General features: G+C 37.8%; 1 protein-coding gene and 1 pseudogene across 4 annotated transcripts in view; one reads left to right on the forward strand and one right to left on the reverse strand.

Annotated features, from left to right (window-relative positions):
• Positions 1 to 21,234, reverse strand: part of MIA3 (MIA SH3 domain ER export factor 3) — a 53,602-nt gene that overhangs the window by 11,604 nt on the left and 20,764 nt on the right. For 2 of the 4 annotated variants that reach the window (XM_034947404.3, XM_034947388.3), the window contains exons 7-17: positions 8,835 to 8,966; positions 5,668 to 5,689; positions 4,138 to 4,226; positions 3,810 to 3,887; positions 3,618 to 3,728; positions 2,499 to 2,570; positions 2,215 to 2,319; positions 1,417 to 1,539; positions 1,208 to 1,319; positions 249 to 304; positions 68 to 158 (exon numbers count right to left, since the gene is read on the reverse strand). In XM_034947404.3, coding sequence (XP_034803295.3) covers positions 68 to 158; positions 249 to 304; positions 1,208 to 1,319; positions 1,417 to 1,539; positions 2,215 to 2,319; positions 2,499 to 2,570; positions 3,618 to 3,728; positions 3,810 to 3,887; positions 4,138 to 4,226; positions 5,668 to 5,689; positions 8,835 to 8,966 — 991 coding nt within the window. Of the gene's footprint in view, positions 1 to 67; positions 159 to 248; positions 305 to 1,207; positions 1,320 to 1,416; positions 1,540 to 2,214; positions 2,320 to 2,498; positions 2,571 to 3,617; positions 3,729 to 3,809; positions 3,888 to 4,137; positions 4,227 to 5,667; positions 5,690 to 8,834; positions 8,967 to 9,915; positions 10,310 to 21,234 lie in introns of those variants that run through there. The other 2 variants (XM_008967752.5, XM_063597791.1) reach the window with 2 other exon arrangements.
• Positions 10,067 to 21,222, forward strand: LOC106634204 (prefoldin subunit 5-like; annotated as a pseudogene).

A 21,234-nucleotide genomic window follows, 5' to 3' on the forward strand; every position in this document is an offset into this window, starting at 1 on the left:
TTTATCTTTCTAATGCAATTTTGTATCTTTCCAATATATAGCAATTTCTTCTCAAGAAGCAACCTACCTTCCAGGTTACATTTAGTGGACACGGAGGCTCTTAGCTTAAGCTGTAAAAGCTTTAGGTCCTCTTCAACTACCGATATTGCAGTCTGTGTCTAAAAATTGCAGAAGAGACAAGTATTCATAAAAGTGAGGCATAGTAAAAGTATTCACTGGCAATTATGGGACTCTAAAAAGGATTATACCCGAGAGACATCCATCATCTGCTTAATTTGATTTTTCATCTTCTCATTCCGGTCACCTAAAAAACAAAAGGCTTTCTTTCATTGCTTTTTCTTCCCTTGCTTTTTAAATCTATATTTTCTTGATTTACCCAAAACTAAACAATTGTCATGTTCAAACATTTAAAGAACAAACAAAAACAGAAAAGGATTAAACTGACTTTTAAGAGAACTGCAAACTTAAGACTGAAAAAGTGAATTCCCATTTGTACAATAAACATGTTATACATGCCATTATTGAGCAAGAAGAAACATGTGAGATAAAGCTCTTTCTTCCATCTGGGCTTAGTGTCTTATTCAGAAAGATTCCCTCCTATTCTCCTCCAGAATCTACTACCAGGTGTGGTTTAAAACACCTACTACACAAGCAATATCCAACTTGAGAGAGGGCATCTAGAAACATTTTCCTCATCAGTAAACACTGCAACACTATAGCCTCCACTCTCATGGCCTTAGTTTATGGATCCAACCACCTCAGTACTCTCAAAACCAGTTGTGGTTTTCTTTCATGGCCTTAGTCAGTTTATGCCTCCAACCACCTCAGTACTCTTAAAACCAGTTGTGGGCCTTAAAACCACACAGCTACTGAGATGACAAGTTTTAAAATGTTATCTCCATGAAACTGAAAAACAAGTTTCTACTACTGTATGTGTTCAATACTTAGAGGTGTAAGACATGACCAGTGCAGCTCCCGTGCACCCTTCTAGTCTCAATGTAAAAACAAAGTCAGTGTTCATTGCATGCTTATTGCTACACCACATCCTAGCAATCCACCTCTGCCCAATGCAAACAGACATACATTCAAATCCAATGTATTTATAACTCGAAAGCTTAAGAGGAAATTCAGCCAGCTGAAAAGTAGCACTGGTGCACTTAAAGACAGGAAGGCAAAAGGGGTCCATCCTCCTTGAGGCTGATCTTACCTCCCACTTCTCTATTTGCTAATTCATCTGAATCATTTCCACCTTTATTTTGACCCTCAGATTCAGATTCACACTCTAACAGATTCAACTGTGTAATGCAGTTAGTCAAAGCCTAGAAAAGAAGTAAAAGGGCATTAAGAGTCTTTCCATTTAATTCAACAGATTTCATAATTCACAAGAATTAAGCTTGTATTCATGAACGCACTTACATTAATATTATCATCCTTGTGAGTAAGAGCTACTTCCAAATCTTTCTGAGACTTCTCAAATGATTTGATTTGCTCACTGAGCTCAGCATGTAATTTACTCCAGTCTTCGATTTCCTGCTGCAACTGAAAAGTTAAAATACATGATTCCCACAGGTTAGGGCTTTTGCACTGGAGACATTAGGACCACATGAATGAGACAGGGAAATAAGGAACCATGCCTCTCCTTGGCCTATCACTATGGGCTAAGACCTTGGTTAAGTGGGAGGAGACAGTGGCCCCAACCCTCAGAGCTGTAGTGAGAACATCAGAGCTATCAAGGAAATTGATCTTGTTTATTGCATCCTTCAGAAAATTGTAGCCAATTCAAATAATTCACTTCCAGAAGGAACAGAAGGGCTCATCCTACTATCTCCCAAGTCCACACTCCTGATCATGTAACCTTCCCTTGGCTAGTGAAGCAGTAACTACTCAAAGGAGGGTTATAAAATATCTAACTCTTAGGTCTAAAAAGCCAATCTACTACCCACTCAAGGCTACTCAAGTTAATAGCAATTGGTGTTTGACAAAACAAGACTACACACTCTGATAGCCAAAATAAATTGTACAGAACAGAAAATCCAGAACAGATGGAGAATGTATACCTACACTCAATTTTGGAAGCATAGTTTAAACTTTGCATATCTAAGAACAGAATCCTGCACATATATTACCTTAAAAATAGAGCTGAGTAAAGGCATTCATGAGGTATGATACTGGGTTCTCTATTTTACATGACCTAGGACACGCACTTTCCTTTACCTGCTCTTTTTTCTTCTTAAGCCTAGCATTTTCTTCTTGAACCCGATGGCATTCAGACTTCACCTTCTCTTCACTAAGCTTAGCTTCATTAAGTGCAATCTGAACCTAATGCAAAACACTCCTGTTAGTGAATTAATTCCAAAGAAAACCAGAAAAAGTTACTTTTCCAACCCAACATCATGTAGTTTTCATTTTTTGCACATTTTAGCATACATCAAATTTTTGCTCTGCAATCAAACTATGATATAGTATTAATATCCTGCAGGAATTATAGTCAGCTTTACCTCTGAAAATTCTGAGGCATTCATTGAAATAACATCCTTTAACTTCTCTATAGATTTCTTGTTTTCTGATATCTGCCATGTAAAAACAGAACACAAAATGCATATTAGGATTTTAGTAGAAACACTGGGATACATACTAAGAAGAAGAAACATCAACAAAGTATGTCCCAGAGCCATCCCCTATGTTTCAGGTAAAAGCAGGTGTTTCAGTTTTGCCCTCGGGAAAAATCAAGAACTTAAAGAGGTAAGGGAAAATAATCAAAGGCATAAATATTTCACAGCATACACAACCTTCCTGGTTAGAATAAAATGTGGTAGATGACCAGACTAAAAGGTGAAAGAAAAGAAATTGAAAAATCTTTTAAGTAAACCAGTTCAAATCAATGTGACTTTTTTTCTTCTTGTGGCAAGAGAAAAAAATAATCCCCAAGGTACTTTAAAAATTCTCTTGCCTAAATTAAAAATGGTAGGATTGGAGTGAGAATAGACAGATCACCCATATAGAATTCTAGATAATTTATGAAGATTCTGGCTCCTCAAGAGGATGGAGCATAACCCTTCACTTTTTAACTGTGGGCTGTGTTAGTAACTTCCTTCCAAAGAGTACAATAATGCAAAAAGTTTAAAAAAAAAAAGTAATTTTACAGTGAAGAAACCTGGCAATACTACCTCAACGAGGTCATCAAGATTAATAGGGTGTGGGATTTATGGAACCCTCTCTACTATCTTTGCAACTTTTAGGTCATTCTAAAACTATTCTATTAATAAAATAAAATGTTTATAGCAAAAAAAAAAAAAAAACTTTGCAAAACAAAACAAAACAAAACAAAACACAAGGACTGTTCAACTGGGTTTCTTAGTTGTTCCACATGTTTCAGAGGGCAGAGCCAAGCAATATGACAATTACCTAGGGTTGAGAACCAAAATACTTCCTAGGCCTGTAAGAATAATTTCTTGTGTAAGTACTTAAAATTCCACAAAAATGGACAGAAGTAGGTTCAACTTCCCTGACTCGCACTCTTACTTCACATAACAGCATGGAAAATAAAGAGTTCAACTCAATCTACAAAAGAGTTCAAAACCCAAATTATTAGTAATACTTAGCAGCAAAACTCTTACCAAGTCCTGATTCTTGACATTCTGTTCTCTCTCAGATTCTAGCATAACACGAAGATTTTTAGCTGTGTCATCCAGAATTTCCTGATTTTTTTCAAGTGTCTTGATTTTATCCTACAAAAAAGATATTAAGGTTAGTTATACTCATTACTTTTACTTTTGTTTTAAAATGTAATCCCCAAAAGAAGTTTTTACCTTAAATTTAATTGCTTCATCAGAGAGAATCATATTTTGTTTCCTGGTTTCCTGAACATGTTTCTTTGATTCCTTGATCTATATAAAATAAAGCATTCAGAATCCAGAAATATAAAGTATAGTGCTACCAGAACTTATTTTCAAGTGACTGACCTCTTACAGAAGAAAACAGTACTTTACACATATGACTGCTTAAGATCTGGATGGTTTATAGGAATTAATGTAATAATAAATACTATTTAAAAATACCATAGTAACTGAACTATAAGATAGGTGACAAATAATTCAAGCTGGGACTATGAAAAAAAAAAACAAAGAATAATTATACCTTCTGTTCATAATTTGACAATTTTTGTACAAGTTCTGTATTTTCTTTCATGATAGTCTTCAACTTCTCAGAAATTTGCTGTTCCGTGACTGAAAAAAGAAAAAAATAATAAGGTTATTATGATCACTAAATGAAATTGAATTACCCAATGTATCAGCAGCAAAGACATATTATCTTGCACTATGAGGAAAAAGAACTTCTCAGCATAACTATTATGGTTTTAAAAAGTGATATGGTTTGGTTCTGAGTCTCCATCAAATCTCATAACAAATTATAGTACCCAGTGTTCAGGTGGGGCCTGGTGGAAGGTGATTGGATCATAAGGGTAGATTTCTCATGAGTGGTTTATCACCATCCCTGTGGTGCTACTCTGTGATGGTGACTGAGTTCTTGTGGAATCTGGTTTTAAAAGTGTGCAGCACCTCCCCGCTCACTCTCTCTTGCTCCTGCTCCCACCATGTAAGATGGCCTGCTCTCGCTTTGCCTTCTGCTGTGAGTAAAAGCTCCCTGAGGCCTCCTCAGAAGCAGATGCCGCTATACTTCCTATAGCCTGCAAAAACATGAGCTAATTAAACTTCTTATAAATTACCCAGTATCAGGTATTTCTTTTTTTGAGACAGGGTCTTGCTCTGTTGTCCAGCCTGGAGTTTAGTGGTGCAATCTCAGCTCACTGCAAACTCCGCCTCCCAAGCTCAAGCAATCCTCCTGCCTCAGCCTCCTGAGTAGCTGGGACTACAGGTGTGTGCCACCACACCCAGCTAACTTTTATATTTTTTTTATAGAGATGGGGTTTCTCCATGTTGCCCAGGCTGGTCTCGAACTCCTGAGCTCAAGCAATCCTCCGCTTTGGCCTCCCAAAGTGTTGGGATTACAGGCATGAGCCACCACACCAGGACTTGGGTATTTCTTTATAGCAGTGTGAGAACAGATTAATACAAAAAGCAATCTGCTAACAAGAATAAGGATGTAAAAATACTGTTAGGATTTAAGAAAAATTAATAAGAACCTTTATTTCAATGAGAGTTTAATTTATTTCCAAGATGGGATATACAGTAAAATGTTATAGCTCAATATTCCTCCCTGCATGAAGCATCTTTCTTCTCAGAAAATGGCATCACTTCAAATATGTCATTTGCAAAGAGAAACAGAAAATGCAGGCATGCTGATTTATATTTCTAGTTCTCAAATTATCTACTTAAATAAATATTTAATGTACTGACTAAATCATTAGCACAGGGACACTGGTCACATGTAATAAATTGGTACTACATCAACATTTATGGTCAATCTGCCCCAAATTAATGATCTTCTCCCTACTCCCACAATTCGTTCCTCCTCATCTCCCATCTCAGTTGGTAGCATCACCATTTACTCTATCATACAACCTGGCAACCTAGGAACAGTAAAGTTTTCAGAAGCTATAAGTCAGTCAGACATCAGAAGTTACTAAAACTACTTATATATAAAATCCATATCAAACACCAATACAGAGGGACTAGTACAAATAACAAAATAAGCCTAAAGATTTACCTTGATATACTCTATCCTTCACCTAGAAAAGAGAAATAAAATTAAATTTGATGTCAAACATTTTATTAATAGATGTATATAGTTTCTAATACAACTGTCAGAATTGTAACCAAATGAGAATTTAATAAAACTTTGGTTTAGCATAATGAATCCTCAAGATGAAAAAACTTAAAAAGGTTAAAAAGCATTTCAAATTTAACCAGTAGTGATATGTTGTGGTCTGACAGATAAAGCACTGAGGTAAATATCTTACTTTGCACAGCTAAAGATATGTTTATATATCTAAATGAGCACCAGTCTTACAAAATGAGCACTTAACTTGAATAACAGAAATGGCTAATATTTTTGATAATAAATATATTAACGTTTTATTTACTCAAAGTCACTTATTTGACAACTCCAAATAGCCAGAAAGAAATCTAAAAACAATGACTACTCAAAAAGACTCTGAGAAAACATAATTAAAGGTATGATCTTCGTACTAAGATACACACCTCTTTTGCTCTCCAGAAAACATCTCAGAAATCCTACTCAAAGTTGACTGCTGGCTGAATTTTAAAATAATGCTATAAATACTAAGCTAGATTATGTGATTTTCCTAGACCACTAAAAACAGTGCTCATAAACCTGACAGGGAAGAGAAGACTACTAGAGGAAAATGCATAAGCAACAAGAGAAATGACAACTATCATCTTCCTGAAAGGGCACCCAAATCATCCCCCAAAGACAGCACTAAATTATAGGACAAGAAAATCTAAGCAGTAACTAATATTGTAAAAAGAATATTACTAAATTTCTTTGCAACCCAGAACATATTTTCCCTTTCAAATGTTATGTTGATGAGATACTAACACCAGTCCACAAATCATCCATAAGCTCAGTAAATATACTGTTTACATAATATACTGTAATACAATAATTCATATACTGTATACATAATAATTCCAGTATCTAAATCTCACTTATAATACCATTGTTATAGGAATATGCATTCAGAAAATTCCAACATGGAAAGAAATTACTATCTCCCTAATGTCATGGCCTTGCTAATTCCTCTGCTCCATTTCACCCAAACTAACAGGCAAGCAGAGACCAAGGTTCCAAAAGTCAAGTGCTGAGGCTGAGGAACAGCAGTTAGGACACAGAGCCTATATAACTTTCTGAAAAACGAAAAAGGCGTTAGAATTTTTTTATTAACAAATAGGAGAAACAAGAGTGGGAAATGTAAAATGTTTTCAACTTTTCCCCTTCCATTTACCCTTTGATTCTCCCTTTTTATCTGAAGAAAAGCACCAGGAGGTTAGAGAAGGCCTCACAGGAAAAAAGACCCTTCTTTTTAAGTAATTTTACAATCAATTGTGAAAGCAGAGAAAATTTATTAATGATGATATATGTGATATAATTACGAAATCAGAAAAAGAGTACTCAGTTTTAGAAAGATTTGCATCCAATAATTTTGGCCATTTTAACTGTGAAGTTTCAATACAAAGCTTTTCATCTGCAAAGCTCATTTACACAAATAATCTTCTCCCAATTATGTTAAATAACTATGAAGCTGAATGCTATATAGTATAATCATAAGGATGTACAAGTATGAGTATACACACTTATACATACATATGTTTAAGTCTGAAAGGCAAATTCTGCACAGAAGATAAAAAAATTAACAGTGTGTCTTTACACATGATATAATTTGCATTTCGAAATAAAAAGATACTTTCTGAGTAAAATAGTACATGATCAAATCAGAAAATCTGGAAAATACACATTTTTTAAAAACTGAAAACTTACCTCATCTCCTAGATATAAGAATTTTTATCATTTTATTGTATTTCCTTGCAGCATTTATTTTCTGTGTGTATGTTTATGTAATATACAGTTTATCTATACCTTAAAGTCTTGGTTTCTACTTTTTTTCTACTTCATGTTAAATTGCGAGTATTTGTTGTGCTCCTATGTCTTTGAATTACATAAAGCAGCCTAATATCCCATTATATGAACATACAATAATTTAACAATTTTCCCACTGTGAATCACAGTAGGTTGTGTCAAAGTTTTCACTCTAATAAATACTGTTCTACTGAATGCTCTCATGTAAGATATTTAAAACTTTTTTTTTTGAGACAGAGTCTCACTTTGTCGCCTAGGCTGGAGTGCAGTGGCATGATCTGCCTCCCCAGTTCAAGCGATTCTCCTGCCTCAGCCTCCCAAGTAGCTGGGATTACAGGCTCCTGCCACCACCCCCAGCTAAGTTTTGTATTTTTAGTAGAGATGGGGTTTTGTCTTGTTGGTCAGGCTGGTCTCAAACTCCTGGCCTTACATGATCCACCCGCCTCCGCCTCCCAAAGTGCTGGTATTGCAGGTGTGAGCCACCACGCCCGGCCATGTAAGATATTTAATGCACGATTGGTTATTTCTTTCTTTCTTTTTTTTTTTTTTTTGAGATGGAGTCTCACTCTGTCACCCAGGCTGGAGTGCAGTGGCACATCTCAGCTCACTGCAGCCTCCGCCTCCCAGGTTCAAGCGATTCTCTGCCTCAGCATCCCGAGTAGCTGGGATTACAGGCATGTGCCACAACACCTGGCTAATTTTCGTATTTTTAGAAGAGATGGGGTTTCATCATGTTGGCTAGGCTGGTCTCGAACTCCTGGCCTCAAGTGATCCACCTGCCTCGGACTCTCAAAGTGCTGGGATTACAGGTGTGAGCCACTGTGCCTGGCTGACTGGTTATTTCTTTAGGATCGATTACTAGACATGACATTAATACAATATAAAAGGATATAACCATTTTTAAGGCTTATCATACACATCATGAAACTATTTTTCAGGATGGCTCTAAGAATTCCTAGTTCTACTAACAGTGTACATATGACCTATCTGATTCTTTCTTTTTATCCTTTGTGAGTTGAAATAAAGACCCACCTAATTCTTAAAATTTAGATTTTGATATAAGACACATATAAACTGTAGTTTTCCCATTGAGATTATACATGTTGTCTTATTCACTTAAGAATTTACCAACACAAAAATTATACTATTTTACAAGGTTAGCTTGAATTAAAAGCATTAATTTCTGTTCATATTAGAAACTGAAAAAGAAACAAAAGGACTGTGATTATAAAACCATACTTGAATTTATGAGTTAAAGTATGCATTAATTTACTCACAACAAGGACAGTTCTCCATAAGAAAACGGCAAACGAAGCAATTCCCAAGAAGGCAGTGATAAGTACAGGTTTCCATGGCAGTCCATAAAAATCAGGCCCAGGCTGAACATCATCAGGCAATGTAGCAACTAGCTGAATGTTAGAAATAATGAGAAACCTTAAAGAAGCTTACCATAAAGCAGTCACAAAGACTCATTCACAGAAATTCTAAACCAACTCTATCAGATACCTATCCCCTCAAAAATCTTCAGTAGCTCTCACTGCTTTAAGAAAAACAGGATACTGGGAGTCTCATACTTATTGTTCGGCCTGTGGTGTTTTGAAGTACTATGACTCTAAATGTCTTTAGGTTGGGCATATATTTCTAGTTTCAATAGGCCCTGATACAATATGTTATCTAAAACGTGGCTGGAATCTCTCTGCATCATACTTTTGTCTTGAATAAATTGGTTTTTATTGCTTAAAAAACCACATAAGACAAAAAACCTTTTATATACAAGTAACTAACTTTTTATGGCTGCAAATAAAACCAATATGATGATAATGAATATCACAAATAACGTTTTATTCCTCTAAGATTTAAAATCTTAAATCGACTTACATAAACAAAGAACAAATGCTGACTAAGTTCGGATAGCTCCTGATAACTGATCTAGATAAACCGCTTTGAATTTAGTGCCTTAATTCTAAATGTTTCCTTGAAAACAGTGCATTAAACACCTGTCTGCTCTATGCTGTTTCCACAGCCCTCTACAAGTACACTATCACACTGGTCCCATCCCACAACAGAGCCGGGGGTTATGCAGAAAAGACCTGTAGGTTCTCTGTGTTTTGATCATGACTTCACACCAGAACATAAAGTGTTGTCACTTCGTAAGTACTCAATTAAAAAAAAAAAGAGTGACGAAACCTTCTCAAACACACTCCCACCTGCCTCCCTAAACAGCATAGAAACGTCTTGCTTTCCTCGGATCTGACACACTCCATTTCTCCTTTGCACAATCAGTGCACCCAATCTGCTTAGAACTCATCCACCCGCCTGTGACAGCTTGGGTCCCTCCCCGGGAATCGGGACTGTCACCTCCAGCAGCTTGGCTATGAAGGCTGCGTAGAGCACAGACAGGGGTCCCACAAGTTCCGGGTCCCCCGGGGTAGCGGTGATAGAAGGCACAGTGGCAGGTACTGAGTCCATTGTGTAGAACAGCTGAACGCAAGCGACAATTCCCTGCGGAATGGCACTGGGCCCCCTGTTTTTCAGAGCTTCCTCCTCCGGAAAGGCCCCAGTTCAGGGGGCGGACTCTGGGATTGAACTTCGCCTTCCACTGCTGCCTGCACTTTCGCTTTATGCCGCCTATAAAACACGTCATCAGCCACTGCCCCTGGCGCACCTCAAGGCACCAAAGGAGCCGGCCGGCGAGGGCGGGGCCAGAGCGGACGGAACCAACTATCGAGGTGACGGGGGAGAAGAGCGAATAGGGCTAGAGCGGAAGAATCCCAGTAAAGGGAGGCGGGAGTGACTGGCGCTTCCGCCAGGAACCGGCGACTTAAAGAGCTCCGGAGTAAGCAGGCCAGGGATCTACCTGGAGGAGGATTGTGGGCGGCAGCTGGGGAAAAGGAGAAAAGCAGGTCTCTCGTGCCGGCCCGGAGCTGGCCCTTCCTGTCACAGCGTGGAAGGACCACCGCTCAGATGGGGCGCCGCTGCAGTGCGCGGCCTTTCTTCCCTGCCCACTCAGTCCTCTGCTTACTGTTCCGCCTCCAGACCTCCATTGCGCTCGCTGTCTCACATTCTTGCCGACACTCTATTAAAAAGTCTTACCCAGGAGTCATGTCATCGTGTCACCCCCATGCACATGGGTTGAGTTATGGGTCCCACTTTTTTTTTTAGATGGTGGCTGCGGGGAAGGGGAGGGAGTCTCCCTATGTTGCCCAGGCTGGACTCGAACTCCGGGGCTCAAGCCATCTAAGAAGCTGGGACTACAAGTGTCCGGCCACATCTTAAGGTTACATGACTTGTGGAAAAGGACAAGGATAATGAATAGTATGGAAATCACGTTCCAAAAGTTGAAGAAACCGGGGACATTTAATCTGTGGGGAAAAAATGGTATCTGTAGATAAAAAATACCATTTTTAGACCTTTAAAGGTCTCTCTTCGAGTTGAATATAAAGTCAACTCAGAGGAACAATCAAGCAAGAACAAGCAGGAAAACCCTGAGAAAGAAGAGCAGTGAAGGGTGTGGTACAAGAGGAGGGCAGGATCTGTAATAACAGTATGGTACTGGCCCAAGGATGCAGACCGACCACGGGGCAGAATAAAAAATCCAGAAATAGACCCAACTGCACCGGAAATTTGCGATACAGCAAGGCAGCTGGTTAACAGACTTTTTAATAAGTGGTATTACATATCTAGATAACAATATGGAAAATGATAAAACTGGATCTTTTTCTCATTGTTCATAAATTCCAAGTTAATCAGAAACCTGAATGTAAAAAATGAAAACAAACAAGTAGTTGAAAAAATTGAGTGACTGTCTCTATGTATTATGTGAGTGGGCAAGACCTTCCTAATTATGTATCAAAATCCAAAAGCAACAAAGGAAAATATTTGTAAATTTGATTACTGGAAAACCAAAAAAACTTGCCCAACCCCATCCAAAAAAATTGCAAAATAATCAAAGTTTGGCAATGGTAACCTAAGAAAAAATATTTGTAACATATTATGAAGGATTAATATTCCTAAAATATAAAGTGCTTTACAAATAAGAAGATAGCCGCCAGCAAACCTATAGAAAAATGGGCTGAGGTAATGAACAGATCCCAGGAAAAGAAATGCAAATAATTTAAAAACATATGGAAACATGCTCTGCCTCACTCATGATACAAGAAATACAAAATGAACCTACAATGAAATATGATTTCTCACTTATCTTGGCAAGATCCAAACATTTGACAACACACTCTGTAGGTGAGAGAATGTGGAGGAAGCAGGCACTCTCATGCTATGCTGATCTTTATATAAAATCATACAACCCCTATGATTTGGCAACGTCTCCCGAAATAACTTGTGTATTTACCTACTGACTCAACAATCCTACTTCTAAAGATCTATCTCAAAGATACTGGGGATATAACAACAAATGCTGAAAAAATATATGCACAAAACGATATTATTCCAGCATTACTTATGACAAAAGACTAGAAACAACCAAAATGGCCATGAATGAAAGACATATTAAATACAACAAAGTATACTGTGAAGCTATAAAAGAAAATAATTTTATATACTGCTAGGGTATGCTGTCAGAATACATTTTTTTAAAAGGTAGAGAAAAGTAGAGACTACTACTTTTATCTAAGAAAGTTAGGATTTTTTTTCTTTACAGCTTTGAGGGAAATATGACATTCAATAAGTTATATGTATTTAAAGTGCACAGTTTGATCAGTTTTGCATATGAATACGCCTGTGAAACCATCATCACAACCAACATAGTCAACCTCCCAAAGTCTCCTTATTCCCTTGGTAATCTCCTGCCCCTTTTCATCCCTCCCTGCCCCTGAAGCAGAATGTCTGTCATAATAGATTAGTTTGCATTTCCTAAAGTTTTATATGTATGTAATAATGCATGATTATATTTTCTCTGGCTTCTCTCATTCAGCATAATTTGAAATTCACCCACATTGCTGCACATATCTATAATGGTTCTTTTTTTAATTGCTGAGTAGCATTTCATTGTATGGGTATGCCATAATCTGTTTATCTGTCATCTATAGATGGATATTTGATTTTTTCCAGTTTTAGGCTTTTATAAATAAAACTTCCAAGACTATCACGGAGATGAATCTGCCGCAGCTAGAAATGCTCAAGAACCAGCTGGACCAGGAAATGGAGTTCTTGTCCACCTCCATTGCCCAGCTCAAAGTGGTACAGACCAAGTATGTAGAAGCCAAGGACTGTCTGAACATGCTGAGTAAGAATAATGAGGGAAGAGAATTACTCCTCCCACTGACGAGTTTAATATATGTCCCTGAGAAGCTGCATGATGTGGAACATGTGCTCATTGATGTAGGAACTGGGTACTATGTAGATAAGATAGCTGAGGATGTCAAGGACTTCTTGAAGAGGAAGACAGACTTCCTAACCAAGCAGATAGAGAAAATCCACCAGCTCTCCAGGAGCACACCATGACACCGGCTGTCATGGAAATGATGAGCCAGACGATTCAGCAGCCCAGAGCCCTGGGGGCAGCTCAGGCTGCTGCTAAGACCTGAAGAGTTTGTTGCAGAAATGGGGCAGAGGGATACCCCTTGGGCATGGCTTCCTGGTGCCAGGGAAGGGAAGGGTCTTATATTTAATGCCAGTAAATGTGCCAGCTGGGCAGAAAAAATAAACTGTCAAAAACATTGACCTACAAGTCTTTCTATGCATGTATAATTTATTTTCACTTGGGTAAATGTGTCTCAGGTAAATGTTTAGGAGAAGAATGGCTGGATCATATGACCAGTGTAGGTTTACCTTCTTAAGAAACTGACAAGCTGTTTTTCAAGACAGCTGTACCACTTCACATCCCCATCAGCAGTGTATGATACTTCCATTTCCTCCACATCTTCTCCAACACATGGTAAAATCAGTTTTTGAAATTTTAGCCATTATAGTAAGTGTGTAGTGGTAACTCATTCTGCTTTAAATTGGCATTTCCCTGATAATTATGGTGAACATTTTTAAATGTGCTTACTTGCAATTGGTATATCTTCCTTGGTAAAGTGTAATTTTACTGCATTACATTTTTTTAGATGAATTTTGAGAGTTCTTTATGTATTCTGAATACAAATATTTTATCAGATAGATGCTTTGCAGTGACTCTTTCCCAGTCTGTAGTTTGTATAACAGTGTGTTTTGAAGAGATGTTTTTATTTTGATTAAATCCAAATAATCAAATTTCTCCTTTATGAATCATACTTTTGATGTCAACTGTAAGAAATCTTTGCCAATCCAAGTTCAACAAAATTTTTCTCTTAATTTTTCCTAGAAGTTTTATGGTTTTAGGGTTTACATTTAAGTCTATGATCTGCTTTGAGTTAATTTATGTACATCATGTGAGGTATGGATCAATTTTTTGCATATAAATATCTAATAGTTTTGGTACCATTTGTTGAAAAGACTTTCCTTTTTACATTTAATTGTCTTTCCACCTTTGTCAGAAGTCCACTGTCATACATGTATATTTCCAGATTTTCTATTTTGTTCCAATGGTCTATTCATCTGCTGTCTTAATTACTAGAGCTTTATAGTAAGTCTTGAAATTACATGATGCTTGGGCTATTCTAGGTCCTCTGCAGTTTCCATATGAATTGTAGAATCAGCTTGTCATTTAAAAAAAAATCCTTCTGAGATTTTAATTGGGGCTATGTTAATGCAAGTGATCAAATTGGGGAGCTTAACAATATAGTCTTCTGACTCATAAACAAGGTCTATCTCTCCATCTATTTAGGTCTTCTTTAATTTCTATCAGCAATATTTTATAGTTTTTAATGCATATGTCTTACACACTTTTTGCCACATTTATCCATAAGTACTCCATATTTTTGATACTATTGTACATGGAATTTAACTTCAATTTCCAATTGCTCATTGCTACGATATATAAATACAATTGCTTTTAGATGTAAATCTTTATCTAGCAACCTTACTAAACTAGATTTTTTTCTACATCCCACCAGATTTTATGCATGTTGTCTGCAAAAAAAGACAATTTTACTTATTTCCCAATCTGGATGCATTTTATTTCTTTTTCTTGCCTTAGTGCACTGGCTATTGCCTTATAACACTGAACAGATGTAACGAGAGTTTGTTTCACTTCTGGATCTTGGGGGAAAAACATTCAATCATTCACTATTAAGTATGATGTTTAAGTCTTTCATAAAAGTGATTTAAGTTCCCTTCCATTCCTAGTTTGTTGATATATTGTTTTTTAAATTACATAGTAATCAATTTTAGATTTTTTTCAAAGTGGTTTTCTGTGTTTGTTGAACTGAACATATGGATTGTCTTTTTAAAGTTTGTCATTATGGTTAATTACACTGATTTTCAAATGTTAAACAAACTTTGTATTCTTGGTGTTAACCCTATTTGGTCATAGAGTATTTTCCTTTTTATATATTGCTGGATTTGATTTGCTAAAATTTTTGTTTAGAATTTTTGTACCAATGTTTATGAGAGATACTGGTCTGTGGTTTTCTTTCTTACTTGTCTTTGTCTTTGCCTTGTTTTGATATCCTGGTAACATCAGCTTCATACAATGAGCTGGGAAGTATTTTCTCCTCTTCAGTTTAATAGACAAGTTTGTGTAGAATTTGTATTATTTCTTCCTCTTAAGTTTAATAGAATTCAGCAGTGAAGCCATCTAGGTTTTCTTTGTGGAAAGGTTTTTAGCTGTAAATCCAATTTACTTAATAGTCATAAGGTTATCTGTTTCTTCCTGAATGAGCTTTTGCAGTCTGTGTCTTAGATAGAATTTCTTCATCTAAATTGTCAAATTAGTTGACATAAATTGCTTATAATATTCCCTTATTATAATTCTAACATCTGAAGAATATGTGGTGATGTCTCTCTGATTGCTGCTATTGGTAATCTGTATTCCCTCTCTTCTTTCCCTGTTCACTTTGGCTATAGGTTAATCAGTTTTATTAATCTCAAAGAACCAGGTTTTGGTTACATTGATTTTCTCTCTTTTCCTTTTGTTTTCTATTTCACTGAATTATGCTCTTATCTTCATTATTTCTTTTCTCCTGTTTACTTGAGGATTAATTTGCTTTTCTTTTTCTAGTCTCTGTTGGTGGAAAATAAAGTCACTTATTTGAGACCTCTCCTTTTTTTTCTAATATAGGTAGTGCTATACATTTCCCACTCGTTCTTTGGCGACATTGTACACACTTGATATATTTGTTTTCATTTTCTTGTCTTTATTTTTTTTCTTTTCTTGAGACAAGGTCTCATTCTGCCACCCAGGCTGGAGTGCAGTGGTACAATCTCTGCTCACTGCAGCCTCGACCTCCTGGGCTCAAGCAACCTTCCCGCTTCAGCCTCCTGAGTAGCTGGGACTACAGACACGTGCCACCATGCCCAGCTGTGTGTGTGTGTGTGTGTGTGTGTGTGTGTGTGTGTGTGTGTGTGTGTGTGTTTTGTAGAAACAGCATTTCACCATGTTTAGGCTGGTCTTGAAGTTCTGGGCTCAAGTGATCCTCCTGCCTCCGCCTTCCAAAGTGCTGGGATGCCACTGCGCCTGGCCTGTTTTCATTTTCATTCATCTCAAAATACTAATTTCTCCTTTTCCTTTTAAACTCATAAGATGTTCAGAAAGAAGTGTGTCACCTAGTTTCCAAATATTTGGGGATTTTCCAGATATTTCCATTATTCATTTCTAACTTAATTATATTGTGAAGAGAACAGACTTTGTACTACTTGAATCATTTTATATTCATTAGACTTGTTTTATGGCTGATAATATAGTTTATTTTGGTAAACGCTTCATGTGCACTAAAAAGTATATAATATGTATTCTGCTCTTCTTGGGTGGAATGTTCCATAAACCTCAATAATGTCAAGTTGGTTAATGATGATGTTCATAACTTCTAGATCCTTATTGACTTCCTATTCTATCAGTTATTGAGAAGGGATACTGAAATCTCCAATTATAATTGTAAATTGATCATCAATAAGAATAACCGGCCAGGCATGGTGGCTCATGTCTGTAATCCCAACACTTAGGGAGGCTGAGGCAGGCAAATTACTTGAGCCCAGGATTTTGAGACCAGACTGGGAAACATGGCAAAACCCCGTCTCTACAAAAAATATAAAAAATGGTAGCGCACACCTGTAGTCCCAGCTACTCAGGAGGCTGAGGTAGGAGGATCACCTGAGCCCAGAGAGGTCGAGGCTGCAGTGAGCCATGATCACACCACTGCACTCCAGCCTGGGAAACAGGGTGAGACCCTATCTTAACCAAAAAAAAAAAAAAAATATATATATATATATATATATATATATTCTTGATTGGATTGAAACACACCAAATATTTTTAAATCCATGACAGCATAATGATTATTAGAAAGAGTCAGAAAAAAACAAAACCCTTTGGGCATCATTTGATAATGCCACGAATGAGTTGTCTCACTCGTTATTTTGAAAACTGTTTAAATAAACAAAAAGAATCAAATATTTACCCTGCCTTAACTATACAAGCCAAATCTCAGTGTAAAGAATACTTGATCATAAGTTTCTCTTTGTAGAAATACCCCAGCCTTTAAATGAAGGAGGAACAATATAAAGAGAATTTTAAAAAAAGAGGGACACCCAGATGTTAAATGCCTCCTGATGGAAGTACATAACATCTCCTATTAAGTATTCTTGACAAACAAAATTGAATCTGAATTTGACTACTGATGCAACTATCAATTCCCAGGAAATATAAAGAACCAGAGAAACATGCTAAAATACACCAGGGGGATGTAGTCAGCAAAATCTAGACCATCATATACCTTAGAAGCCAAACAAAACTGTTTCTTCAATGAATGCACTGCAATAATAACAGAAAGAACTCCATAGACAGTAACTGGTATGAGACTCACCCTCCCACTGAAAGCAACAAGCAAACTAAACAAAAGATATTTTAAAAACTGTTTTTCATATAGAGAACAACAGGCAGCACACAATTGTGACCCCTGACTTCAGTGCAGGGATAGGGAACCCAAGCAGAGTACACCAATCTTGCAGAGGAGGCAGAGATTAAAGCTCGGGGAGACTGAAGCATCTGAAATATGCAGGAAAAGGTACCAGAAAGATGGATACTATGGGCTGGGCACAGTGGCTCACACCTGTAATCCCAGCACTTTGGAAGGCCGAGGCCGGTGGATCACGAGGTCAGGAGTTCGAGACCAGCCTGGCCAAGATGATGAAACCCCGTCTCTACTGAAAAATACAAAAATTAGCCGGGTGTGGTGGCAGGTGCCTGTAATCCCAGCTACTTGGGAGGCTGAGGCAGGAGAATCGCTTGAACCCGGGAGGTGGAGGTTGCAATGAGCCAAGATGGCACCACAGCACTCTAGCCTGGGCAACAGAGCAAGACTCTGTCTCAAAAAAAAAAAAAAAAAAAAAAAAGATGGACACTAGGAACAAGTAGAGTTCCAGAAATATGCAAGGAGGTCTCCCCTTCAGCCTCAGCCTGAATTCTAAACAGCACCTGTGTAGGGTAAGATTCCTTGAGGATGGGCAAAGAATAACTAAAGGAAAAAAGAACAACTGTAAGCTAAACAATTCCCAGAGTTGTCACAGGGCTGCAAGACATTTAAATTCCAGCTAGTCAGAGTGAACTGACACACAAAAAAGTATGGCCAATAAGCAGTGAAAAAGTGCTCAATATCATTAATCATCAGGAATTACAATTAAAACCAGAAAGACATACCCACTACAATGGCTAAAATTTAAGACTGATAATACCAAGTGTTAGGGAAGGTGTGGTCAAATGGAAGTTTCATTAACTGCTGATGGAAGTATAAAATGGTACAGTCACTTTTGGGAATTATTGGGTGATGGTCCCATGGATTCTCTGCTTTTGTATATTTGAAATTTTCCAGGATAAAATGCTAAAATAAATTAAAGTATAACTTCAAATATTTAAAGGATTACTATGTAAAAAGAAAACTAGATTCTATAGAGGAAATCATCTGGAGGAAAATTTGGAGTCAGTATAAGAATGAAATAGGCAACAAAGGAATGTATAGCCTTGCAAGGTAGGCGGCTTACACTAGGAACCGGTGATGCACAGGTCCCAAAATGGCAGGGTTAGAGTACAGGGAATTGCTATGACTACTGAGAAGTTGGACTAGTAGCTTCTAAGGTCTCTTCCAACCCTAAGATTCCACTAACTATTCATCAATTATTGATCTATGAGTCTGACCTCTGGTATAGTTTTCCCAATAAAGTCAGCACCCCATTACTCCACAACCCTATGAAACAATTATCTATATGAACTACTTGATACTTTGCGTAAACTATTTCCTATATTCTCCACTTTCTCCAATTTTCACATGTATTTGGTAAACCTTTTTTGAAGCCTTTCAAAAGTCAGAATTACACTTTATACCTCTTGGAATCTTGTATTCCGAGCACAATTTCTGGTACATATTTAGCCATCAAAATGCTCTTTTGACAACCCTCTCAAGTCGGCATCTTATAACACTGCACCCTTATATCTTGCCATTCATGTCTGTCATTCCCTGTTATCCCCTGATCACAGATCGTATCCTACACCACTCCTATATGCCCCAACCCAGGCCTAGAAGAGGGCTCTGTGCGTATCTAGAAATACAATGAATAAAGAATTCCTTCTACAACTGGGGCTGTTAAATTTTTCAAGTGATAATTTCACTCTGAAAACCAAATTCTGAATTCTGAGACTGTCTTAATCCCTGAAAACTTCATTATTCCAACTGCAAAGATAATACACACCTTCACCCAGGTGGCTATCACCAGAACAAACATGAATAATACTGAAAAATGGTTTGGTTTTCCTACTTGTTTTCCATCCTGGTGGTCTTTCTCCTGAAACCCCCAGGTATTCAATGTCTTTATATGCCCTCTGACCATCCAAATGAGAATTAGGTGAGGGATGAGATCTTACAAAATGCCAGTTGCTACACCAGACATTTTACATTATCATGTCATTTAATTCTTACCAACAATTGGAGTATGTGTTATCTAAATTTTTCAGATGAGAAAGTTGAGGTTCAAAGTTTAGTAATTTGCCCTAAACTTCTAATCGATAGCTTTGGGATTTGAAATAAAATCATCTTGGCTTGAAACCCATCGATTTTAACAGAAAAACAACAAGAACGCTCTTTCCTATTGGAGTCTTGAAATAACAGAACCTAAAGGAAATGGCTTTGGTGAGAAGCATACTTTCTCTGTAGCCCTAAGGGCAACCTGGCCTCCAACTTCAAGAGCTTGCTTAGTCCTCTAATTTACCAAGAAAAAAAGTCCAGTTCCACCGAGTACCACAAGGGGGAGCTAAGTCCTAAAAAGCCTAGATAAGCTTCTAGACATTAAATGTCTCATTTGGAGCATGGCTCCCTTTAGAAAGATCTGAATAAATATTCTGCCATAAGTGACTCTTTCTAAGAAACAGACCTGACAATCCCTTTCCTGCTTAAAATCTTCCAAGGATCTCTGCCAACAATGGTCTGACCACTCACTATGGTGTACAATTTCCTTTCTGACTTTCCCTGAGTCCCTCCAACAGACCTTCTCCCTCCTAACTCCATACTTTTTTATTTTTATTTTTTCTGAGGCAGGGTCTTGCTCTGTTGCTCAGGCTGGAATGCAGTGGCAAGATCTCAGCTAATTGCAACCTTTGCCTCCCGGGCTCAAGCTATTCTCCTGCCTCAGCCTCCCAAGTAGATGGGATTACAGGTGTGCACCACCCTGCCCAGCTAATTTTAACTCCACACTTTAACAACACCAACTGGCCGGGAATGGTGGCTCACATCTGTAATCCCAGCACTTTGGGAGGCCAAGGTGGGCAGCTCCCATGGGCTCAGGAGTTCGAGACCAACCTGGGCAACATCACAAAACCCCACCTCTACAAAAAATAGCCAGGCATGGTGGTGCACACTTGTGATCCCAGCTACTCAGGGGACTGAAGCAGGAGGATCGCCTGAGCCCAGGAGGCAGAGGTTGCAGTGAGCTGAGATCACGCCAATGCACTCCTGCCTGGGCAACAGAGCAAGACCCTGTCTCAATTTAAAAAAAAAAGAAAAAGAAAAAACACCAACTACCCACGCTTCCCTGGCTTCCCCAAATAACCTTTTCTTCATGCCTCCACTTCTCTGAATGTGTTATTTCTTCTGCCTGACTGCATGCTGCCCGCCCCCCTGCCCATATCCTTCCCCTAGCCCTTCTATTTGACAACTCCAAGTCAAGCTCCCATCTGTCTTTCGAATCTGCTTAAAGCATATTTCAGCGAATTTCTGGCCTTTCCTATCACTCTCCCTCCACGACGAACCAATTTATGCCACAGATTGTTCTACCATCAGGTAAATACTTCTCTTCCTGCCCATTATCATATTACATTTCAAGTGACTGTCTTTCTCTCCTGGCTAAACTGAAAGGTCCCTGAAAGGAAGAACCACGTTTGACAGGTGTGCTTGTGCCCAGCTCCAGCATGCAGCAAAGCCTCCTCATGTGCTGAACTAAGAGCCCATTAAAGCCACACACCTGTGGCTCATTTCAGGGTCTCTCTTCAAAGGATCAGGAGTCAGGTTCATAAAGACATTTTAAGTTCTTCACCTCATGCTCAAAATCAACTTAAAAACTGTAATAATCAACATTTTAGTTAAAAAAAAAAACTAT

This window comes from Pan paniscus, chromosome 1 (genome assembly GCF_029289425.2).
Source record: "Pan paniscus chromosome 1, NHGRI_mPanPan1-v2.0_pri, whole genome shotgun sequence".
Lineage (NCBI taxonomy): Eukaryota > Metazoa > Chordata > Mammalia > Primates > Hominidae > Pan > Pan paniscus.